Source organism: Rattus rattus, chromosome 5 (assembly GCF_011064425.1).
Source record: "Rattus rattus isolate New Zealand chromosome 5, Rrattus_CSIRO_v1, whole genome shotgun sequence".
NCBI classification, from domain to species: domain Eukaryota; kingdom Metazoa; phylum Chordata; class Mammalia; order Rodentia; family Muridae; genus Rattus; species Rattus rattus.
In genome coordinates this window covers 109,758,712-109,785,203 of record NC_046158.1, presented here as the reverse complement: position 1 = coordinate 109,785,203, position 26,492 = coordinate 109,758,712, and the positions used below count along the sequence as shown (strand labels likewise).

The 26,492-nt window shown below is 38.8% G+C and overlaps 1 protein-coding gene across 1 annotated transcript; it reads right to left on the bottom strand.

Annotated features, from left to right (window-relative positions):
- Positions 1-1,388: 1,388 nt before the first annotated feature.
- On the bottom strand, positions 1,389-25,191 carry Nxph2 (neurexophilin 2). Its single transcript, XM_032902608.1, has 2 exons — positions 25,168-25,191; positions 1,389-2,224 (listed from the first exon to the last, which is right to left on the bottom strand). Exons 1-2 carry the CDS (start codon positions 25,189-25,191, stop codon positions 1,490-1,492), a joined length of 759 nt encoding a protein of 252 aa, XP_032758499.1. The 3' UTR covers positions 1,389-1,489.
- Between the last annotated feature and the right edge of the window lie 1,301 nt (positions 25,192-26,492).

The window sequence follows — 26,492 nt, the reverse complement described above, 5'->3', positions numbered from 1 at the left end:
TGTTCACACATAGTTTACAACAAACACTATTTGTTCATGTTTCTAGATGAACATAGAAGATGCCTCAAAATATTATTTACTAACAACAAAATCAAGCACCCAATGATCTAAAGGAGAAATATCAAACATGGTCTACCATTTACAAGCCCAGCACAACTTGTACAAAAGACAAAGTAAGACACAGTAAGTATTTCCAGGAAAAGGACAGAATAGAGATGTAAAGTACAGAACAAAGCTGTAGGCTTTCTGAAGAATGTGATAAGAGCACATTTGTTGGTTAGGACTTACCTTACATGAGTCCTATTTAAGTATTTTACTTGTTTAACACTGTACAGATGAGTATTTAAGTAGAAGTTAATATCTATTAGAGGAGACTAACTACAAGTCTCGAGTCCTACCAGTCTTCTTCCCTTTATCTGTTCTCATTCAGTCTCATTACCCATCCTAAAGATGGCCATTCAACTCTTCTCGAAGATGAGGACACTGAGAGTAAAGTAATCTCAAAATGTCAGTGATACAGGCATTGTAAATATCAGTACTTATTTTTTAGAAATACTCAAATGTAACTAATTATTTCTACATAGAACTCTTATTCTCATTTTGGTGATAACAAATGCAAAGAAAACCTAATCTGAGGGCCTACAAATAATGAGTCCATGACTGTGGAATGGTTTTGCCCAGAAATACTTTCTTTCAATTTCAGAATTGTTCCACAAATGTATATATAAAATCAGACTATCAAATAATGGGACTGAAGTCCTTACTTTAATGTGAATAAGAATTAAAAAAAGAATCCGCAACACTGAAGTGTCTACAAATATCATCTTCATTATTGTTGAGTTGACTTACACCTACATTTGCTTATCTAGTACCCAAGTGGTATGTTTCAATACCACTCAAATGAGAATCATAATAGTAAAGTGCTTCAATCACTTTCTATGCAGACTGCTGAGATAGTATTGTGTTTGATTTTCCTGTGACATTGTAGCTATTAAAATTGACATCAAGAGATAGTAATTTTAAAAAACAGTTCAATACCAGAAACACAATCCATCTCTTAAATACCATCTTTTCAATTATTTTACTGAACCTACTCTTTGAAAATTTCTAAAACACATCAAAGATAGGCTCATCACATGCACAATTGAACTGTTTGAAGAACAGTGCTTATCACATGCACAATTTGGTTCCTCCTTTTACACATGGCTACTGCTGATGCTTCTTACAGAGAAGCAACATTTCCAGAATGTTACCATCTTACATGAAAATGATGGTTTTTTACAATCTGTTTAACTTTTTAGATAAGGATAATATCACCAAAATAAATCAACTTCTCATTTGAATATATTTTTTAATGTGAAATATGGACAAGAAATTACAGTCTATTGCCAGAAATAGAAGGGTCTTTTGCCAGGGAAAGCTGGGCCTGTTTTATTGGCATTCTAGGTAAATTGACATGAATATTTCATTTCTATTACTGAGAAAAGATTTATCCAGAAGTTAAGTATGGTGTCTCACTATGGTAATTGTAGTCAGGACAAACCTTTTGTACAAGTTTATAATCAACACTGTAAAAGGCAATGTGAATGCAGATGACTTTAAATGGTTTGGAACATAACCAGGACACATGACTTTGAGTCTGCTCCTGGTAACAGATTTTGGATGGGTCAAAATTGCACAAAGCAGTCTTCTTTGCCCGATCTGTTTTTTCATACTCAATATGGCAGTTAAAAGATTTGGATTCCTTAGTCTCCAAGGAAGACTGGGTGGACACTTCAAATTCTACTATTTTAGAGGGAGGTACCAAGCTCACTGAAACATTGCCCAGGCCTGTTGAATTGTGCCGGAAATAAACACTAAACGTTCCATTTCCATGATCGACAATTTTTCCTGTGATGAGCAGGTTAAGTTTGACAGTTTTAATGTTAGAATGGAAGTCACCCCACCCAAACATTTTCTTAAATTTTCCTGTCTTCACTATTGGCCGTCTTTTAGTTCTTGCTAGTGGCTCTTGAATCTCTGTTCTGTTTGCCAGCCAATCCCCAAAGTTTTCCAAATTGTCTGCATATGCTGGCTTTGAACCCAGAGGCTGTTTAACAAAGAGATGCACAGGACTGGTAATCCTTGAATGTACCACATTTCTAACCAACGTTCCAGGAACAGTTCTGTCTTCCCAGTCCACACTCTCTGAGGTACGTATCACTTTCCCACTGTCACAGAATAGCTGTAGGAGAAAAAGAAAGAAAAATACGTTGGGACAGGGTTTGAATATAAACATAGATTGATAAGGCAAAAAGAAGTGAGATGATTTAGATTCCAGCAATCAGTTAACACACAGGTATGTTCAACAATATAATTACAAGAACATTCGATTCAATCCATCTACAATACTAACAAAAGCTAAACCATGTTAAATGGTGAGGTTAAAATGAGGCACATCAACTTAGTTCTTGCTTTTGTTCTCTCTATCCTCAGCTTTTTATTTTGCAGATTGACTCAAGTATTGATTTTTTTTTTTTTTGGTCCTCATGCCAAACCAGAGTATTTCTGAGGAGTAGTTCTTTTAGATAGGTAAATATGTAAAACCAAAGGTTTTTTCTTTGCCAAGGATCCATATGTCATTTAAATATAAGATATTGATAAAATTTTCAAACATATTTCAAAAGATTATGGCATTAATTTATTCAGATTCAATATAAAAACTTCAATTTTCATTACAATTCTATTTCAGAATCTGTAACAAAATGATTGCTATTTGATTTTCCATAATAATTTTAGATGAAAACATAACTATATATTTAATTGTCATACATTATGAGGAAAAATTATGTGAAAGTTATAAATTTAATGATTAAAAGACTATATAGCTTAATATATTTCAATTGTCCATACATATACAAAATATATTATATTTTATTAGCAATACAGATGCTAAGAAAGACTTACATATTTATTTTGTAGGTTTCAAATCTTTTGGATCAAACTATTGCCTCTGAGACAGAACATTTATTTAGACTAGTTTTTCCTTTTTATTGGCTTAGTAGGAGAAATCCTCATAATTATCACAAATCATTTACTTATGTCCTTGTGGATTTCGAGGGGAAAGATTATTATGTATATAAAACTGTTACTTTAAATGAATATTTATGAATTAGTTATACAGTCTGGAAAATAGAAGTTCCTGGAAGAAACATACTCTATTATCTTAATGGTACAAAACAGCTGTTGTAGTGATTCTACAAAAAAAACTATCAGCATGATGAAGAGGAGGAGGCATAAAGTGAGACTGGAGACTTGCACTGTTTTTCTAGCCTGTTCAAACTTCCAAAACATTTGTCAAACCAGCTTCAGATTATTCTTAATATTATTATTTGTAATAAAATTGCAGAAGAGAATAAATATGGCATGGAATGAAAATATCACATAGTTTGATGTTTGAAAATGTGAAGTCTTGACACAATACTGTGGTTCAGACACCGCCCAGATCTGAAGGGACCTGGTCAAACAACTCCCTACGCCAAATCCTGTGGGAGGGAGAGCTAACCATCAGAGGGGCAGACACTCCTGAGAAGCCAGAGGAGACTACTGTCTGCCCACATTTCTGAATCTAGAGGAAAACGCCTAGTGCCATCTGGGCCCACTGTGCACAGGGTCCCGAGCGAAGGTGGGGCAGGCCCATCTGGTTGCTGCCTCACGGAGAGCAGAAACCTGGCTCTGAGAAGCAACTCCAGGCCTGACACCAGAGGTAAGACCAACTTTTCTGCTTCAAGTGACCTGCCTGGTGAACTCAGGGCACATGCCCACAGGAACACCTGAAGATCAGTAGACAGAAACGATTACATGCCTGAAAGCAGAATACTCTGTTCCCATAACTGGCTGAAAGAGAACAGGAAAACAGGTCTACAGCACTCCTGACACACAGACCTATAGGATGGTCTAGCCACTGTCAGAAATAGCAGAACAAGGTAACACCAGAGACAAGGTGATGACAACATGCAAGCGCAGGAACCCAAGCAACAGAAATCAAGACTACATGGCATCATCAGAGCCCAATTCTCCCACAAAAGTAAACATGAATATCCAAACACACCAGAAAAGAAAAATCTAGATTTAAAATCACATTTGATCATGATGATGGAGGACTTCAAGGAAGACATAAAGAACTCCCTTAGAGAAATGCAGAAAAACAGAAATAAATAAGCAGAAGCCTATAGAGAGGAAATGCAAAAATCCCTGAAAGAATTACAGGAAAACACAATTGAACAGGTGAAGGAATTAAAAATGGAAATAGAAGCAATAAAGAAAGCACAACCCTTGGATACAGAAAACCAAAGGAAGAGACAAGGAGCCATAGACACAAGCATCATCAACAGAATACAAGAGATAGAAGAGAGAATCTCAGGAACAGAAGATTCCATAGAAATCTTGACACAACTGTCAAAGATAATGTAAAAGGGAAAAGGGTACTAGCCCAAAACATACGGGAAATCCCGGACAGAATGAGAAGATCAAACCTAAGGATAATAGGTATAGAAGAGAGTGAAGACTCCCTGCTCAAAGAACCAGTAAATATCTTCAACAAAATCATAGAAGAAAACTTCCCTAACCCAAAGAAAGAGATGCCCATAAGCATACAAGAAGCCTACAGAACTCTAAATAGATTGGCCCAGAAAAGAAACTCCTCCTGTCACATAATAGTCAAAACACCAAATGCACAAAACAAAGAAAGAATATTAAAAGCAGTAAGGGAAAAAGGTCAAGTAACACATAAAGGCAGACTGTGAAAGCCAGAAGATCCTGGACAGATGTCATATAGACCCTAAGAGAACACAAATGCCAGCCCAGATTACTGTATCCAGGAAAACTCTCAATAAACATAGATGGAGAAACCAAGATATTCCATCACAAAACCAAATTTACACAATATCTATCCTCAAATTCAGCCTTACAAAGGATAAAAAATAGTATAGCCCAATACAAGGAGGCAAGCTATGCCCTAGAAAAAAAACAAGAAACTAATTGTTTTGCAACAAAACAAAGAAAAGACAAGCACAAAAATAGTCTCACATCTTAACAGGAATATAACAGGAAACAACAATCACTATTCCTTAATATCTCTCAGCATCAGTGAACTCAATTCCCCAATAAAAAGAAACAGATTAACAAACTGAATACGCAATGAGGACCCAACATTTTCTGCCTACAGGAAACACACCTAAAGACAAAGACAGACACTGCCTCAGAGTAAAAGGCTGGAAAACAACTTTCCAAGCAAATGGTCTGAAGAAGCAAGCTGGAGTAGCCATTCTAATATAGAATAAAATTGATTTTCAACTAAAGGTCATCAAAAAAGATAAGGAAGGACACTCTATATTCATCAAAGGAAAAATCCACCAAGATGAACTCTCAATCCTAAATATCTATGCCCCAAGTACAAGGGCACCTACATACGTAAAAGAAACCTTACTAAAGCTCAAAACACACATTGCACCTCACACAATAATAGTAGGAGATTTCAACACCCCACTCTCATCAATGGACAGATCATGGAAACAGAAATTAAACAGAGATGTAGACTGACTAAGAGAAGTCGTGAGCCAAATGGACTTAACAGATATTTATAGAACATTCTATCCTAAAGCAAAAGGATATACCTTCTTCTCAGCTCCTCATGATACTTACTCCAAAATTGACCATATAATTGGTCAAAAAACGGGCCTCAACAGGTACAGAAAAATAGAAATAATCCCATGCGTGCTATCGGACCACCACGGCCTAAAACTGGTCTTCAATAACAATAAGGGAAGAATGCCCACATATATGTGGAAATTGAACAATGCTCTACTCAATGATAACCTGGTCAAGGAAGAAATAAAGAAAGAAATTAAAAACTTTTTAGAATTTAATGAAAATGAAGGTACAACATACCAAAGCTGCTGATATATGCTCTCTCCTATTTCTTTCTGCAGGCACTCAGAGCTATGAATTTTCCTCCTAACACAGCTTTCATTGTGTCCCATATCAGCAGCTTGACAGCACACATAAAATCTCTAGAGCAAAAAGAAGCAAACTTACCCAGGAGGAGTAGAAGGCAGTAAATAATCAAACTCAGACCTGAAATCAACCAAGTAGAACAAAAAGGACTATACAAAGGATTAACAGAACCAAAAGCTGGTTCTTTGAGAACATCAACAAGATAGATAAACCCTTAGCCAGACTAACCAGAGGGCACAGAGAATGTGTACCAATTAACAAAATCAGAAATGAAAAGGGAGACATAACAACAGAGCCAGAGAAAATTAAAAAAAAATCATATCCTACTACAAAAGATAATATTCAACAAAACTTGAAAATCTGGAGGAAATGGACAATTTCCTAGACAGATACCAGGTACTAAAGTTAAATCAGGAACAGATAAACCATTTAAACAACCACATAACTCCTAAAGAAAAAGAAGCAGTCATTAAAAGTCTCCCAACCAAAAAGAGCCAAGGTCCAGATGCAGAATTCTATCAGACCTTAATAGAAGACCTCATACCAATACTATCCAAAATATTCCATGAAATTGAAACAGAAGGAACACTATCGAATTCCTTCTATGAGGCCACAATTGCTCTTATGCCTACAAAAGAGAAAGACCCAACAAAAAAAGAGAACTTCAGACCAATTTCCCTTGTGAATTTTGATGCAAAGATATTCAGTAAAATTCTGGCAAACCGAATCCAAGTGTACATCAAAACAATCATCCATCATGATCAAGTAGGCTTCATTCCAGGGATGCAGGGATGGTTTAATATACAGAAAACCATCAACGTAATCCACTAGGTACACAAACTGAAAGAACAAAACCACATGATCATTTCATTAGATGCTGAGAAAGCATTTACAAAATTCAATACCCCTTCATGATAAAAGTCCTGGAAAGAACGGGAATTCAAGGCACATACCTAAACATAGTAAAAGGCATATAGAGCAAACCAGTAGCTAATATTAAACTAAACCAAGAGAAACTTGAAGCAACCCCACTAAAATCAGGGGAAAGACAAGGCTGCCCACTCTCTCCCTACTTCTTCAATATAGTTCTTGAAGTCCTATCCCGAGCAATCAGACAACAAAAGGAGGTCAAAGGATACAAATTGGAAAGGAAGAAGTCAAAATATCACTATTTGCAGATGATAAGATAGTATATTTAAATGATCCCAAAAGTTCCACCAGAGAACTACTAAACCTGATAAACAACTTCAGCAAAGTGGCTGGGTATAAAATTAACTCAAATAAATCAGTAGCCTTCTTCTACACAAAAGAGAAACAAGCAGAGAAAGAAATTAGGGAAATGACACACTTCATAATAGTCCCAAATAATATAAAATACCTTGGTGTGACTTTAACCAAACAAGTGAAAGATCTGTATGATAAGAACTTCAAACCTTTGAAGAAAGAAATTGAAGAAGATCTCAGAAGATTGCAAGATCTCCCATGCTCGTGGTTTGGCTGGATTAATATAGTAAAAATGGCCATTTTACCAAAAGCGATCTACAGATTCAATGCAATCCCTATCGAAATTCAAACCCAATTCTTCAAAGAGTTATACAGAACAATTTTTAAATTCATCTGGAATAAGAAAAAGCCCAGGATAGCTGAAACTGTCCTTAACAATAAAAAGACTTCTGGGGGAATAGCTATCCCTGAACTCAAGCAGTATTACAGAGCAATAGTGATAAAAACTGTATGGTATTGGTACAGAGACAAACAGATAGACCAGTGAAATAGAATTGAAGACCCAGAATTGAACCCACACACCTATGATCACTTGATCTTTGACAAAGGAACCAAAACCATCCAATGGTTTTGAAAAAGACAGCATTTTCAGCAAATGGTGCTGGTTCAACTGGAGGTCAGCACGTAGAAGAATGCAGATTGATCCATGCTTGTCACCCTGTACAAAGGTTAAGTCCAAGTGGATCAAGGACCTCCACATCAAACCAGATACACTCAAACTAATAGAAGAAAAGGTGGGGAAGAATTTTTTTAAATTTTTTAATTTTTTTCCCATTTTTATTAACTTGAATATTTCTTATTTACATTTCGATTGTTATTCCCCTTCCCCGTTTCTGGGCCACCATCCCCCTAATCCCTCCCCCTCCCCTTTTATACAGGTGTTCCCCTTCCCATCAACCCCCCATTACCACCCTCTCCCACAACAATCATATTCACTGGGGGTTCAGTCTTGGCAGGACCAAGGGCTTCCCCTTCCACTGGTGTTCTTACAAGACTATTCATTGCTACCTATGAGGTTGGAGCCCAGGGTCAGTCCATGTATAGTCTTTGGGTAACGCCTAATCCTGGAAGCTCTGTTTGGTTGGCACTGTTGTTCATATGGGGTCTTGAGCCCCTTCAAGCTCTTTCAGTCCTTTCAAAGATTCCTTCAACGGGGTCCCGTTCTCAGTTCAGTGGTTTGCTGCTGGCATGCACCTGTGTATTTGCTGTTTTCTGGGTGTGTTTCTCAGGAGAGATCTACATCCGGTTCCTATTGGCCTGCACTTCTTTGGTTCATCTCTCTTATCTAATTTCTTGGCTGTATATGTATGGGCCACATATGGGGCAGGCTCTGAATGGTTGTTCTTGAACACATGAGCATTGGGGAAATTTTCCTTAACAAAATACCAATGGCTTATGCTCTAAGATCAAGAATTGACAAATGGGATCTCATAAAGCTGCAAAGCTTCTGTAAGGCAAAGTACACTGTTGTTAGGACAAAACAGCAACCAACAGATCGGGAAAAGATCTTTACCAATCCTACAAATGTTAGAGGGCTTATATCCAAAATATACAAGGAACTCAAGAAGTTAGACTGCAGGGAGACAAATAACCCTATTAAAAAATGAAGTTCAGAGCTAAACAAAGAATTCACAGCTGAGGAATGCTGAATGGCTGAGAAACACCTAAAGAAATGTTCAGCATCTTTAGTCATAAGGGAAATGCAAATCAAAATAACTCATAGATTCCACCTCACACCAGTGAGAATGGCTAACATAAAAAACTCAGGTGACAGCAAATGCTGGCGAGGATGTGGAGAAAGAGGAACACTCCTCCATTGTTGGTGGGATTGCAGACTGGTACAACCATTCTGGAAATCAGTCTGGAGGTTCCTCAGTAAATTGGACATTGAATTCCCTGAAAACTCAGCTATACCTCTCTTGGGAATATAACCAAAGATGCCCCAATACATAACAAAGACAGGTGCTCCACTCTGTTCATAGCAGCCTTATTTATAATAGCCAGAAGCTGGAAAGAACCCAGATGCCCTTCAACAGAGGAATGGATACAGGAAATGTGGTACATCTACACAATGGAATATTATTCAGCTATCAAAAACAATGACTTTATGAAATTCATAGGCAAATGGATGGAACTGGAAAATATCATCCTGAGTGAGGTAACCCAATCACAGAAAAACACACATGGTATGCACTCATTGATAAGTGGATATTAGCCCAAATGCTTGAATTACCATAGATGCACAGAATATATGAAACTCAAAAAAGATGACCAAAATGTGAATGCTTCACTTCTTCTTTAAAAGGGGAGGGAAGAGGGAGGCAAACTTTAGAACAGTGGCAGAAGGAATAGCCATTCAGAGCCTGCCCCACATGTGGCCCATACATATACAGCCACTCAATTAGACAAGATGGATGAAGCAAAGAAGTGCAGGCTAACAGGAACCGGATGTAGATCTCTCCTGAGAGACATAGCCAGAATTCAGCAAATACATACGCGAATGCCAGCAGCAAACCACTGAATTGAGAATGTGATCCCCGTTGAAGGAATCAGAGAAAGGTCTGAAAGAGCTTGAAGGGGCTTGAGACCCCATACGAACAACAATGCCAACCAAGCAGAGCTTCCAGGGACTAAACCACTACCCAAAGACTTTTCATGGACTGTCCCTGGGCTCCAACTGCATAGTTAACAATGAATAGCCTAGAAAGGGCTTGGTCCTGCCAAGACTGAACCCCCAGTATGTATATATGTATGTATGTATATATGTATGTATGTATGCATGTATATATGTATATGTGTATATGTATGTGTGTCTATGTGTGTGTGTATGTTTGTATGTTTTTATGTGTAATGTGTGAAGTTGTTGGATGTGGCTTTGCTTTATCCATTGTGTGTGTGTGTGTTTGTGTGTGTGTGTGTGTGTTTGTGTGTGTGTGTGTGTGTGTGTGTGTGTGCTATTATTTCTCTCCTTTTGTCACCAGCCACAAATATTTTGCTAGTCTTATGGAAATATTAACTGTTCTCAGTGAATCAAGCTTTGTTCCCTCAGAGAAACGTCTTCTGAGTCATCAATTACTGACTCTACACACAGCTTCAATTTACCCTGACTTATCAAAGCTGGCCTTTGACACATATGCACATGCTGAATTGATAATTCCTAGTACCAGCTTGGCAGGCATGAAGCTATTCTAAAGGAAGATACTTATTCTACTATATTTAACTAAGAAACTAGTTTTTAAAAATCTCAGAAAAATTGAAATTTCCCTAGGAATCTCATGATGGGAAAGAGAAAGGCTGAAGCTTGTTGCCATCCAGATGATGAAATTGTCTTCTAGGAAGAGATTTTACACAGGTCTGACAACGTTATCAGATGATCTCTCTTCAGAAGAGATAGGAACAAAGCTAATGATAGGCAGCAGGACATCTTGACTGAGACTGCTTAGTTAGTTATGCATACCTTTTCTGTCTATTTAAACCTAAATCATATCACCAGTTTCCCAAGAAGACTTGAAGGGATCAGTAGACCTGTTTATTTTTTCCTTCTCCACAAAGTAGAAAATTAAATATACATTCTTTTTCTAGCTTTTGTTCTCTATCAATATTTGTCTCTTTAGTTGGTGTATTCAGGATGGGTGGCTTAGCATAGCAAGATAGGGTTGCCTGGTTTCAGTGTTGTGCCCATGACGGGCAACAGATTTAGCAGTGAACTATATCTTTAGCTCTTTGCTCATGTTTATTTTGAGGTAGGATTTTAGAATTTTTATCTAAGTTGTCCTCAGATTCATGAGGCTCCTGACTCTACACCTTCAACTGTTGCTATTACAGGTATGTGCTGCCATATCTGATTTCATTCCTTCTATCCCTGTTGAATTAAGGATGGCATGTTCCCAAAGGAAAGATTTAGGATTTGGGGATCAAATCACTTGTGTCCAGTATGTTGTGAGCTTTGCCTTACATAAGAAACATTTTAGATACTCATTCTGTTTGCAGAGCATCCCCTGAACATGATCTGTTCCTTTACTTCCTGATCTATACTCAAAGTGGCAAAACTTCAAAACTTCTTTTCTTATCCTTGCTCTCCTTCCTTTCTTCGATTTGCCATATTCCTTCTGACCTCCCTTTAAGATGATTTTATACCTATATTGTTACTTTTTTAAAATAATAGGGCTGGAGAAGAGCTCAGTTTTTAAAAGTACTTGCTGCTATTGCAAAGGCCCTGAGCTCAGTTTCCAGAACCTGTCAGATCTCTCACAGCAAATTCCATGAACTAGATCTAAACCCAAGACTCTAATGTCATCATCTGACTTCCTGCAAACACAAGTACATTCCCATGCATATATATGTCAATAATTTTTTAAAAGATTTTGATTCACATCGTCTTTTTTTCTTTGAGATAGTAATACAATTACACTTCCCTCTCCCTACATACATAACCTCTCACATAACACTCTGTGCAATTTCTGGCTCATTTTTTTTTATTCATTGTTGTTATCTACACACAAACACACGCACACACACACACATACATATATGAATATATATGTTCATAACTGTATAAAGTAAAAACAATCAATCTGTATAATGTTAATCCTTTGTAAGTTTTCAGAGCTGACCATATGTTACTAGATAACTAGGATTAATTGGGGTAGACCAGTTCTCTCATTTTCACCATTTCTTGCATTTTTCTTTTTTTTTTTTTACATTTTTTATTAGATATATTTCTTTACTTACATTTCAAATGTTATTCCCCTTCCCAGTTTCCTTTTGATAAGCCCCCATTCCCTCCCCTCCCCATCGCTCATACAGGTATTCTCCCAATACATCCACCTTACTACCCACCCCCATATTCCCTTTCACTGGGTGTCCAACCTTGGCAGGACCAAGGGCTTCCCCTTCCACTGGTGCCCCAACAAGGCTATTCTCTGCTACATATGCAGTTGGAGCCCTGGGTCAGTCCATGTATAGTCTTTCGGTAGTGGTTTAGTCCCTGGAAGCTCTGGTTGGTTGCCATTGTTGTTCTTATGGGGTTGCAAGATCCTTCAACTCTTTCAATACTTCCTCTAATTATCTCCAAGGGGGTCCTGTTCTCAGTTCAGTGGTTTCCTGCTAGCATTGACCTCTGTATTGGACATGCTCTGGATGTGTTTCTCAGGAGAGATCTATATCAGATCCTTTTCAGCATGCATTTTTTAGCTTCATCATTCTTATCTAGTTTCAGTGGCTGTATATATAATCGGCCAAATGTTGGTGCAGGCTCTGAATGGCCATTCCTTGAGTTGCTGCTCTAAACTTTGCCTCCATATCCTCTCCTATGGATATTTTTTCCCCTTTTAAGAAAGAGTGGGAGCATCCGCATTTTGGTCATCCTTCTTCTTGAGCTTCCTGTGGTCTGTATCTTGGGTAATTTGAGCTTTTTGGCTAATGTCCACTTATCAATGAGTGCATACCAAGTGTGTTTTTCTGCGATTGAGTTACCTCACTCAGGATGTTATTTTCAAGTTCATTCCATTTACCTATGAATTTCATGCAGTCATTGCTTTTGATAACTGAGTAGTACTCCATTGTGTAGATGTACCATATATTTTGAATCCATTCCTCTGTTGAAGGGCATCTGGGTTCTTTCCAGCTTCTGGCTATTATAAATAAGGCTGCTATGAACATAGTGGAGCATGTGCTTTGTTGTATGTTGGAGCATCTTTTAGGTGTATGCTCAGGAGGTATAGCTGGGTCCTCAGGTAGTGCAATGTCCAAGTTTCTGAGGAATCTCCAGACTGATTTCCAGAATGGTTGGACCAGGTTGTAATCCCACCAACAATGAAGTAATGTTCCTCTTTCTCCCCATCCTTCCCAGCATCTGATGTCACTTGAGTTTTATATCTTAGCCATTCTGACTGGTGTGAGGTGGAATCTCAGGGTTGTTTTGATTTGCATTTCCCTGATGACTAAAGATGTCAAACATCTCTTTAGGTGCCTTTTGGCCATTCAATAATCTTCAACTGAGAATGTTATGTTTAGCTCTGTACCACATTTTTTAATAGGGTTATTTGGCTCTCTGGAGTCTAACTTCTTGAGTTTTTTGTATATTTTGGATATTAACCCTCTCTAAGATGTAGGATTGGTAAAGATCTTTTTCCCAATCTGTTGGTTGCCATTTTGTCCTAATGACAGTGTCTTTTGCCTTACAGAAGCTTTGCAGTTTTATGAGGTCCCATTTGTCGATTCTTGATCTTAAAGCATGAGTCATTGGTGTTTTGTTCAGGAAATTTTTGCCAGTGCCCATGTGTCTGAGACTCTTCCCTACTTTTTCTTCTATTAGTTTGAGTGTATCTGGTTTGATGTGGATGTCCTTGATCCACTTGGACTTAAGCTTTGTACATGGTGATCAGAATGGATCGATTTGCATTCTTCTACATGCTGACCTCCAGTTGAACCAGCACCATTTGTTGAAATTGCTATCTTTTTTCCATTGGATGGTTTTAGCTCCTTTGTCAAAGATCAAGTGACCATAGGAGTCTGGGTTCATTTCTTGGTCTTCAACTCTGTTCCTCTGATCTATCTGCCTTTCTCTATACCAATACCATACAGACTTTATGACTAATGCTCTGTAATACTGATTGTTGTGAGGGATGGTGATTTCCCCAGTTCTTTTATTGTTGAGTATAGTTTTCGGTATCCTGAGTTTTTGTTATTAAAAATAAATTTGCAAATTGCTTTTTCTATCTCTATAAAGAATTGAGTAGGAATTTTGATGGGGATTGCATTGAATTTGTAGATTGCTTTTGGCAAAATGGCCCTCTTTTCTATATTAATCCTGCCAATCTAAGAGCATGGAGGTCTTTCCATCTTCTGAGATCTTCCTCATTTCTTTCTTTAGGGACTTAAAGTTCTTGTCATATAGATCTTTGACTTGCTTGGTTAAAGTCACACCAAGATATTTTGTAATATTTGGGATTATTGTGAAGGGTGTCATTTCTCTAATTTCTTCTCAGCCTGTTTATCCTTTGGGTAGAGGAAGGCTCCTGATTTGTTTGAATTAATTTTATACCCTGACACTTTCCTGAAGTTGGTTATCAGGTTAAGTAGTTCTCCGGTGGAACCTTTGGGGTCACTAAAGTACACTATCCTATCATCTGCAAATAGTGATATTTTGATTTCTTCTCTTCCAATTTGTATCCCTTTGACCTCTTTTTGCTGTCTGATTGTTCTGGCTAGTACATCGATTACTATATTGAATAAGTAGGGAGAAAGTGGGCAGCCTTGTCTAGTCACTGATTTTAGTGGGATTACTTCAATTTCTCTCCATTTAGTTTGATGTTACCTACTGATTTGCTGTATATTGCTTTTACAATGTTTAGGTATGTGCCTTGAATTCCTGATCTTTCCAGGAATTTTATCATGCTGGGGTGTAGAATTTTGTCAAATGCTTTCTCACCATCTAATGAAATGAACATGTGGTTCTTATCTTTGAGTTTGTTTATATAGTGGATTACATCGATGGATTTTTGTATATTAAACCATTCCTGCATTCCTAGGTTGAAGCCTACTTGATCATGATGGATGATCATTTCGATGTGTTCTTGGATTCAGTTTGCAAGAATTTTATTGAGTATTTTTGAGTCAATATTCATAAGAGAAATTGGTTTGAAGTTCTCTTTCTTTGTTGGGTCTTTGTGTGATTTTCTATAAGAGTTATTGTGGGGGGCTGGAGAGATGGCTCAGTGGTTAAGAGCACTGACTGTTCTTCTAGAGGTCCTCAGTTCAATTCCCAGTAACCACATGGTGGCTCACAACCATCTGTAATGAGATCAGATGCCTTCCTCAGATGTGTCTGAAGAGAGCTACAGTGTGCTTATATATAATGAATAAAATAAATCTTTAAAAAATTTAAAAAAAAGAGTTACCGTGGCTTAGTAGAAGGAATTTGATAGTACTCTGTTTCTATTTTGTGCAACACTTTGGATAGTATTGGTGTGAGGACTTCTATGATAGAATTCTGAACTAAAGCCTGGGGCTCTTTTTGGTTGGGAGACTTTTAATAACTGCTATTATTTTTTTTTAGGAGTTATGGGGTTGTTTAGATGGTTTATTTGCTCCTGATTTAACTTTGGTACCTGGTATCTGTCTAGATAATTGTCCATTTCATCCAGATTTTCCAGTTTTCTTGAATATAGGCTTTTGTAGTAGGATATGATGATTTTTTAAATTTCTTCAGATTCTGTTGTTGTGTCTCCCTTTTCATTTCTTATTTTGTTACTTTTGATACACTCTCAGTGATCTCTGGTTACTCTGGCTAAGGGTTTATCTACCTTGTTGATTTTTTCAAATAACCAGCTCTTAGTTTTGTTGATTCTTTGTATAGTCCTTTTCTTTTCTTTTCTACTTTGTTGATTTCAGCCCTGAGTTTGATTATTTCCTGGCTTCTACTCCTCTTGGGTTTATCTATTTCTTTTTGTTCTAGAACTTTAGGTGTTCTGTCAAGCTGCTGACATATGCTTTCTCCTGTTTTTTTTTCCAGGCACTCAGAGCTATGAGTTTTCCTCTTAGTACTGCTTTCATTGTGTTCCACAAGTTTGGGAATGTTGTATCTTCATTTTCATTAAATTCTAAGAAGTCTTTGATTTCTTTCTTTATTTCTTCTTTGACCAAGTTGTCATTAAGTAGAGCATTGTTCAACTTCCATGTGTATGTGGGCTTTCTCTCATTATTCCTGTTATTGAAGATCAGTCTTAGTGCATGGTGATTTGATAGGATGCATGGGATTATTTTTATCTTCCTGTATCTGTTGAGGCTTGTTGTGTGACTGATTATATGGTCAATTTTTGAGAAGATTCCATGAGGTGCAGAGAAGATGGTGTATCCTTTTGTTTTAGGATAGAATTTTCTATAAATATCTCTTAAATCCATTTGGTTCATGACTTCTCTTAGTCTGTCTATGTCTCTGTTTAATTTCTGTTTCCATGTCCTGTTCATTGATAAGAGTGGGATGCTGAAATCTCCTATTATCATGTAAGGTGCAAATGTGTGCTTTGAGCTTTAGTAAGGTATCTTACTATGAAAGTAGGTTCCCTTGCTTTTGGAGCACAGATATTTATGATTGAGAGTTCATCTTGGTGCAATTTTCCTTTGATGAATAAGAAGTGTCCTTCCTTATCTTTTTTAATGACTTTTGGTTGAAAGCCAATATTATTTGATATTAGAATGGCAACTCCAGCTTATTTCTTTGGGCCATTTTCTTGGAAAGTAGTTTTCTTTCAATTTACTCTGAGATAGTGTTTGTCTTTGTCTCTGAGATGTGTTTCCTGCATGCAGCAAAATGCTGGGTCCTCTTTACATATCCAGTCTGTTGGTCTATGTCTTTTTATTTGGGAATTGAGTCTGTTGATGTTGAGCAATATTAAAGAATAGTAATTGTTGCTTACTTTTATTTTCATTATTAGAGGTGGAATTATGTTTGTTTGTCTCTCTTTTGGTTTCATTGCAAGGAAATTATGTTCATGCTTTCTGTACAGTGCAGTTTCTCTAGTTGTGTTACAGTTTTCCATCTATTATCTTTTGTAGGGCTGGATTTGTAGAAAGATATTGTGTAAATTTGGTTTTGTTATGTAATATCTTGGTTTTTCCATCTATGTTAATTGACACTTTTGCTGGATACCATAACTTGGGCTGGCATTTGTGTTCTCTTAGGGTCTGTATGACATCTGTTTAGGATCTTCTGGCTTTCACAGTCTCTGGTGAGAAGTCTGGTGTAATTCTTATAGGTCTGCCTTTATATGTCACTTGACCTTTTTCCCTTACTGCTTTTAATATTCTTTCTTTGTTTTATGCATTTGGTGTTTTAACTATTATGTGACAGGAGGAATTTCTCTTCTGGTCCAATCTATTTGGAGTTCTTTTGTCTTCTTGTATGTTTATGTGCATCACTTTCTTTAGGTTAGGGACATTTTCTTCTATAATTTTGTTGAATATATTTACTGGCTCTATAAGTTGGGAGTCTTCCCTTTCTTCTATACCTATTGTCCTTAGCTTGATCTTCTCATTGTGTCCTGGATTTCTTGTATGTTTTTGACTAGGAGCTTTCTGCATTTTACATTAGCTTTGACAGTTGTGTCAATGTTTTCTATGGTATCTTCTGTTCCTGAGATTCTCTCTTCTATCTGTTGTATTCTGTTGGTGATGTTTGTTTCTAAGGCTCCTTGTCTTTTCCTTAGGTTTTCTATATCCAGGTTTATCTCCCTTTGTGCTTTCTTTATTGTTTCTATTTCCATTCTCAATTCATTCATGTTTGGCTGTGTTTTCCTGTAATTCTTTCAGGGATTTTTGTGTTTCCTCTCTAAGCGCTTCTACTTGTTTACTTGTTTTTCCTGCATTTCTTTATGGGAATTCTTTATGTCTTTCTTAAAATATGCCATCAGCTTCATGGTGGCTGACGCCGCAGAGAGCTCGTGGGCAGCACCCCGCGAGTGAACTTGAGCCTCGGGACCACAGGTAAGACCAACTTTTCTGCTGCAAGAGAACTGCCTGGTGAACTCGGGACACACAGAGGCAGAATTCCTGTAGGACCGGGCACTTCCTGTGTTTACCGGGAGTCCCACACCTGCGGATCCCGGCCGGCAGCAGCTCTCTGCTCCCAGACCCCGTGGGAGAGAGACCTCACCGCCTGGTCAGGTGGGCACTCCTGAGGCTGCAGAGCGGAAGAGACCACCAACACTGCCCACCCCTGCCCACATCCCTGGCCCAAGAGGAAACTGTATAAGGCCTCTGGGTTCCCGTGGGGGAGGGCCCAGGAGCAGCAGGACCCCTGCGCCTGAGACACCACCAGAACCTGAAGGAACAGACCGGATAAACAGTTCTCTGCACCCAAATCCCGTGGGAGGGAGAGCTAAACCTTCAGAGAGGCAGACAAGCCTGGGAAACCAGAAGAGACTGCACTCTGCACACATCTCGGACGCCAGAGGAAAACACCAAACGCCATCTGGAACCCTGGTGCACTGAAGCTCCTGGAAACGGCGGCGCAGATCTTCCTGGTTGCTGCCACCGCAGAGAGCTCGTGGGCAGCACCCCGCGAGCGAACTTGAGCCTCGGGACCACAGGTAAGAAAAACTTTTCTGCTGCAAGTGACCTGCCTGGTGAACTCAAGACACAGGCCTACAGGAACAGCTGAAGACCTGTAGAGAGGAAAAACTACATGCCTGAAAACAGAACACTCTGTCCCCATAACAGGCTGAAAGAAAACAGGAAAACAGGTCTACAGCACTCCTGACACACAGGCTTATAGGACAGTCTAGCCACTGTCAGAAATAGCAGAACAAAGTAACACTAGAGATAATCTGATGGCCAGAGGCAAGCTCAAGAACCCAAGCAGCAGAAACCAAGACTACGTGGCACCATTGGAGCCCAATTTTCCCATCAAAACAAACATGGAATATCCAAACACACCAGAAAAGCAAGATCTAGTTTCAAAATCATATTTGATCATTATGCTGGAGGACTTCAAGAAAGACGTGAAGAACTCCCTTAGAGAAACACAGGAAAACATAAATAAACAAGTAGAAGCCCATAGAGAGGAGACACAAAAATCCCTGAAAGAATTCCAGGAAAACACAATCAAACAGTTGAAGGAATTAAAAATGGAAATAGAAGCAATCAAGAAAGAACACATGGAAACAACCCTGAATATAGAAAACCAAAAGAAGAGACAAGGAGCTGTAGATACAAGCTTCACCAACAGAATACAAGAGATGGAAGAGAGAATCTCAGGAGCAGAAGATTCCATAGTAATCATTGACTCAACTGTCAAAAGATAAATTAAAGCGGAAAAAAACTACTGGTCCAAAACATACAGGAAATCCAGGACTCAATGAGAAGATCAAACCTAAGGATAATAGGTATAGAAGAGAGTGAAGACTCCAGCTCAAAGGACCAGTAAATATCTTCAACAAAATCATAGAAGAAAACTTCCTAACCTAAAAAAAGATATCCATAGGCATACAAGAAACCTACAGAACTCCAAATAGATTGGACCAGAAAAGACACACCTCCCGACACATAATAGTCAAAACACCAAACGCACAAAATAAAGAAAGAATATTAAAAGCAGTAAGGGAAAAAGGTCAAGTAACATATAAAGGCAGACCTATCAGAATCACACCAGACTTTTCCCCAGAAACTATGAAGGCCAGAAGATCCTGGACTGATGTCATACAGACCCTAAGAGAACACAAATGCCAGCCCAGGCTACTGTATCCTGCAAAACTCTCAATAAACGTAGATGGAGAAACCAAGATATTCCATGACAAAACCAAATTTACACAATATCTTTCTACAAATCCAGCACTACAAACGATAATAAATGGTAAAGCCCAACATAAGGAGGCAAGCTATACCCTAGAAGAAGAAAGAAACTAATCGTCTTGGCAATAAAACAAAGAGAAGAAAAGCACACAAGCATAACGTCACATCCAAATATGAATATAACAGGAAGCAATAATCACTATTCCTTAACATCTCTCAACATCAATGGCCTCAACTCCCCAATAAAAAGACATAGATTAACAAACTGGATACGCAACGAGGACCCTGCATTCTGCTGCCTACAGGATACACACCTCAGAGACAAAGACAGACACTACCTCAGAGTGAAAGGCTGGAAAACAACTTTCCAAGCAAATGGTCGGAAGAAGGAAGCTGGAGTAACCATTCTAATATCAAATAAAATCAATTTTCAACTAAAAGTCATCAAAAAAGATAAGGAAGGACACTCTATATTCATCAAAGGAAAAATCCACCAAGATGAACTCTCAATCCTAAATATCTATGCCCCAAATACAAGGGCACCTACATACGTAAAAGAAACCTTACTAAAGCTCAAAACACACATTGCACCTCACACAATAATAGTAGGAGATTTCAACACCCCACTCTCATCAATGGACAGATCATGGAAACAGAAATTAAACAGAGATGTAGACAGACTAAGAGAAGTCGTGAGCCAAATGGACTTAACAGATATTTATAGAACATTCTATCCTAAAGCAAAAGGATATACCTTCTTCTCAGCTCCTCATGATACTTACTCCAAAATTGACCATATAATTGGTCAAAAAACGGGCCTCAACAGGTACAGAAAGATAGAAATAATCCCATGCGTGCTATCGGACCACCACGGCCTAAAGCTGGTCTTCAATAACAATAAGGGAAGAATGCCCACATATACGTGGAAATTGAACAATGCTCTACTCAATGATAACCTGGTCAAGGAAGAAATAAAGAAAGAAATTAAAAACTTATTAGAATTTAATGAAAATGAAGGTACAACATACCCAAACTTATGGGACACAATGAAAGCTGTGCTAAGAGGAAAACTCATAGCACTGAGTGCCTGCAGAAAGAAACAGGAAAGAGCATATGTCAGCAGCTTGACAGCACACCTAAAAGCTCTAGAACAAAAAGAAGCAAATACACCCAGGAGGAGTAGAAGGCAGGAAATAATCAAACTCAGAGCTGAAATCAATCAAGTAGAAACAAAAAGGACCATAGAAAGAATCAACAGAACCAAAAGTTGGTTCTTTGAGAAAATGAACAAGATAGATAAACCCCTAGCCAGACTAACGAGAGGACACAGAGAGTGTGTCCAAATTAACAAAATCAGAAATGAAAAGGGAGACATAACTACAGACTCAGAGGAAATTCAAAAAATCATCAGATCTTACTCTAAAAGCCTATATTCAACAAAACTTGAAAATATGCAGGAAATGGAGAATTTCCTAGACAGATTCCAGGTACCGAAGTTAAATCAGGAACAGATAAACCAGTTATACAACCCCATAACTCCTAAGGAAATAGAAGCAGTCATTAAAGGACTCCCAACCAAAAAGAGCACAGGTCCAGACGGGTTTAGTGCAGAATTCTATCAGACCTTCATAGAAGACCTCATACCAATATTATCCAAACTATTCCACAAAATTCAAACAGATGGAGCACTACCGAATTCCTTCTATGAAGCCACAATTACTCTTATACCTAAACCACACAAAAGACCCAACAAAGAAAGAGAACTTCAGACCAATTTCCCTTATGAATATCGACGCTTAAAAATACTCAATAAAATTCTGGCAAACCGAATACAAGAGCACATCAAAACAATCATTCACCATGATCAAGTAGGCTTCATCCCAGGCATGCAGGGATGGTTTAATATACGGAAAACCATCAACGTGATCCATTATATAAACAAACTGAAAGAACAAAACCACATGATCATTTCATTAGATTCTGAGAAAGCATTTGTCAAAATTCAAAACCCCTTCATGATAAAAGTCCTTGAAAGAATAGGAATTCAAGGCCCATACCTAAACATAGTAAAAGCCATATACAGTAAACCAGTTGCTAACATTAAACTAAATGGAGAGAAACTTGAAGCAATCCCACTAAAATCAGGGACTAGACAAGGCTGCCCAATATTTCCCTACTTATTCAATATAGTTCTTGAAATTCTAGCCAGAGCAATCAGACAACAAAAGGAGGTCAAGGGGATACAGATTGGAAAAGAAGAAGTCAAAATATCACTGTTTGCAGATGATATGATAGTATATTTAAGTGATCCCAAAAGTTCCACCACCAGAGAACTACTAAAGCTGATAAACAACTTCAGCAAAGTGGCTGTGTATAAAATTAACTCAAATAAATGAGTAGCCTTCCTCTACACAAAAGAGAAACAAGCCGAGAAAGAAATTAGGGAAATGACACCCTTGATAATAGTCCCAAATAATGTAAAATACCTTGGTGTGACTTTAACCAAGCAAGTAAAAGATCTTTACCATAAGAACTTCAAGACTCTGAAGAAAGAAATTGAAGAAGACCTCAGAAGATGGAAAGATCTCCCATGCTCATGGATTGGCAGGATTAATATAGTAAAAATGGCCATTCTACCAAAAGCGATCTACATATTCAATGCAATCCCCATCAACATACCAATCCAATTCTTCAAAGAGTTAGACAGAACAATTTGCAAATTCATCTGGAGTAACAAAAAACCCCGGATAGCTAAAACTATCCTCAACAATAAAAGACTTCTGGGGGAATAACTATCCCTGAACTCAAGCAGTATTACAGAGCAATAGTGATAAAAAACTGCATGGTTTTGGTACAGAGACCGACAGATACACCAGTGGAATAGAATTGAAGACCCAGAAATGAACCTACACACCTATGGTCACTTGATTTTTGACAAAGGAGCCAAATCCATCCAATGGAAAAAAGATAGCATTTTCAGCAAATGGTGCTGGTTCAACTGGAGGTCAACATGTAGAAGAATGCAGATCGATCCATGCTTATCACCCTGTACAAAGCTTAAGTCCAAGTGGATCAAGGATCTCCACATCAAACCAGACACACTCAAACTAATAGAAGAAAAATTAGGGAAGCATCTGGAACACATGGGCACTGGAAAAAATTTCCTGAACAAAACACCAATGGCTTATGCTCTAAGATCTAGAATCGACAAATTGGATCTCATAAAACTGCAAAGCTTCTGTAAGGCAAAGGACACTGTGGTTAGGATAAAACGGCAACCAACAGATTGGGAAAAGATCTTCACCAATCCTACAACAGATAGAGGCCTTATATCCAAAATATACAAAGAACTCAAGAAGTTAGACCGCAGGGAGACAAATAACCCTATTAAAAAATGGGTTTCAGAGCTAAACAAACAATTCACAGCTGAGGAATGCTGAATGGCTGAGAAACACCTAAAGAAATGTTCAACATCTTTAGTCATCAGGGAAATGCAAATCAAAACAACCCTGAGATTTCACCTCACACCAGTGAGAATGGCTAAGATCAAAAACTCAGGTGACAGCAAATGCTGGTGAGGATGTGGAGAAAGAGGAACACTCTTCCATTGTTGGTGGGATTGCAGACTGGTACAACCATTCTGGAAATCAGTCTGGAGGTTCCTCAGAAAATTGGACATTGAACTGCCTGAGGATCCAGCTATACCTCTCTTGAGCAAATACCCAAAAGATGCCCCAACATATAAAAAAAGACACATGCTCCACTATGTTCATCACAGGCTTATTTATAATAGCCAGAAGCTGGAATGAACCCAGATGCCCTTCAACAGAGGAATGGATACAGAAAATGTGGTACATCTACACAATGGAATATTACTCAGCTATCAAAAACAATGACTTTATGAAATTCGTAGGCAAATGGTTGGAACTGGAAAATATCATCCTGAGTGAGGTAACCCAATCACAGAAAAACACACATGGTATGCACTCATTGATAAGTGGCTATTAGCCCAAATGCTTGAATTACCCTAGATACCTAGAACAAATGAAACTCAAAACGGATGATCAAAATGTGAATGCTTCACTTCTTCTTTAAAAGGGGAACAAGAATACCCTTGGCAGGGAAGAGAGAGGCAAAGATTAAAACAGAGACTGAAGGAACACCCATTCAGAGCCTGCCCCACATGTGGCCCATACATGTACAGCCACCCAATTAGACAAGATGGATGAAGCAAAGAAGTGCAGACTGACAGGAGCCGGATGTAGATCGCTCCTGAGAGACACAGCCAGAATACAGCAAATACATAGGCGAATGCCAGCAGCAAACCACTGAACTTAGAATAGGACCCCCGTTGAAGGAATCAGAGAAAGAACTGGAAGAGCTTGAAGGGGCTTGATACCCCATATATACAACAATGCCAAGCAACCAGAGCTTCCAGGGACTAAGCCACTACCTAAAGACTATACATGGACTGACCCTGGACTCTGACCTCATAGGTAGCAATGAATATCCTAGTAAGAGCACCAGTGGAAGGGGAAGCCCTGGGTCCTGCTAAGACTGAACCCCAGTGAACTAGACTGTTGGGGGAGGGCGGCAATGGGGGAGGTGGGGGGAACACCCCTATGGAAGGGAAGGGGAGGGGGGATGTTTGTCCCGAAACCGGGAAAGGGAATAACACTCTAAATGTATATGAGAAATACTCAAGTTAATAAAAAAAAAAAATCTGCCATCATTATCAAAAATGTGATTATAAATCTAAATCTTGCTTTTCTTGTGTGTTTGGATATCCAGTATTTTCTTTGGTGGTAGAACTGAGCTCTGATGATGCCAAGTAGTTTTGGTTTTTGTAGCTTAGGTTCCTGTGCGTACCTTTAGCCATTGGGTTGTCTCTGGTGTTTGCTTGTCTTGCTGTTTCTGAGAGTGACTTGACCCTCTTCTAGGCCTCTTTCTCAGTACTCCTATAGAACTTTTTTCTTGTTTTCTTTCAGCTTTTTCTGAGAACAGGTGCTCTGATTTCAGATGTGTTAGAACTCATTGAGAATGTCTTTCAGCTCTAGGCGTGGGCAGGAATCAAAGAGTTCTGCCCCTCATTGCTCTTAGGTCCTTGCACCCAGTGGGCACAGTCGGTACTAGGTTATTCCCTCTTGGGTCTGGCCTGTAGGCAGAGGGTAGTCTCTTCTGACTTCTCAGGAGTATCAATACTTCGGAGGGTCCAGGTGTCTCCCCAATGGGATTTGGTTGCAGGGAGCTGTTTAGTGGTTCAGTTCAGTCCTGGGCACAGACCAGAACTACAGGTAGTGGTAGTTCTGTGTTCCTATATCCCTGGGTCCAGAGGCATTGGGCAATTTTCCCGTGGACCATGAATGTGGGCAGAAGTGTTCAGAGGTGGCAGTCTGTCCTGTGGTCTCAGGATGTCTGCACTCCTGGGTGTTCTGCTCTCTTCCCCATGGGACTTGGGTGCGGTGAACTGTGGGATGGTATCAGTTCACTTCTGGGCAGAGCCAGAAACAGGAAATGCCCTGACCCCAGAGGACTTCTGCCTCTGTGTGTCCTGAATTCACCAGGCAGGTCACTTGGTAGCAGGAAAGTGGGTCTTACCTCTGCTTTCAGGTGTGTTGACATTTCTGGAGACTGTCCTCCAGCTCTAGGTGTGGGCAGGGATCAAAGGGTCCTGCATCTGATTGCTTCTAAGTCCTTGTACCCAGCAGGCACAGTTGGCACTATGCGATTCCTCCTTGGGTCTGGACTGTGGGCAGAGAGCAGTATCCTCTGACTTCTCAGTATTATCCACACTTCTGAGGGTTCAGCTCTCTCCCCCAGAGTATTTGGGGCAGGGAGCTGTTTGCCCAGTTCAGTTTTGTCCTGGGCACAGACCAGAACTGTGGGTACTGGTGACTGTTCCTACATCTCTGTGTCCAGAGGCACTGTGCAGTTTCCCCTTGGACCAGGGATGTGGGCCGAGATGTGCAGAGGTGGCAGTCTGTCCTGAGATCTCAGGATGTCTTCACTCCTGGGTGTTCAGCTCTCTTCGCCATGGTATTTGGGTGCAGGGAACTGTCCATTCCTTGCTTTTATTGTGAGCTTTTCTTCACCCACTGTATATTGACTGTTATTATTTATGTTCAGATCATCCTCAGCTTAGTTTAGGTAGTCATATTGTAAGATGTTATGGGTATAACTTCTGATATTACTATGAGATCAGTATTTCTATCAGTATCATGGAAAACTCTCTGATTCTTTGGCTTTTACATTATTTCTTCACCTACTATTATTTCTGAGTCTTAGGTGCAAGAGTTATTTTCCAGAGGCCTGGACTTCACTATTCTGCACTTTGATTTGTTGTCATTTTCTATAGAGGACTACATTTGTTGCAATGAGAAATTTCTTTGATAAGGGGTGAGGACTATTCTTATTTTTGGTTATAAGGACACATAATTAGAATGTAGCTATGGATTCTGATTTTTTTAAATAGTCTTTGTAGAAGCTCCTCCAAGATCCATGAATTCACTAGCCCTGGGTACGTGGCTTGTTTTCCAGTATCACATATTATTTCCCTCTTGTTGAGTGGTTCTTAACACCAATTATATTACTTTTTTAATATAATTACTGCCAAGATATGTGTGTCACTACTGAAGCCTGAAGGTTATCATGCTATGCTGTGTGTTACTAGGTTTCATAGACATCACAGGTGTGTAAGACTCTTGTTTGACTCCCTCTTTTGTAAGTTTTCATGGTACTTTTTGGTACCATAAAAATTAGCTCTGCCTGAGGACTTCTCTTCTTCTTCTTCTTCTTCTTCTTCTTCTTCTTCTTCTTCTTCTTCTTCTTCTTCTTCTTCTTCTTCTTCTTCTTCTTCTTCTTCCTTCTTCTTCTTCTTCTTTTTCTTCTTCTTCCTCTCCTTCTTTCTTTTGTTTTTTTTTTGC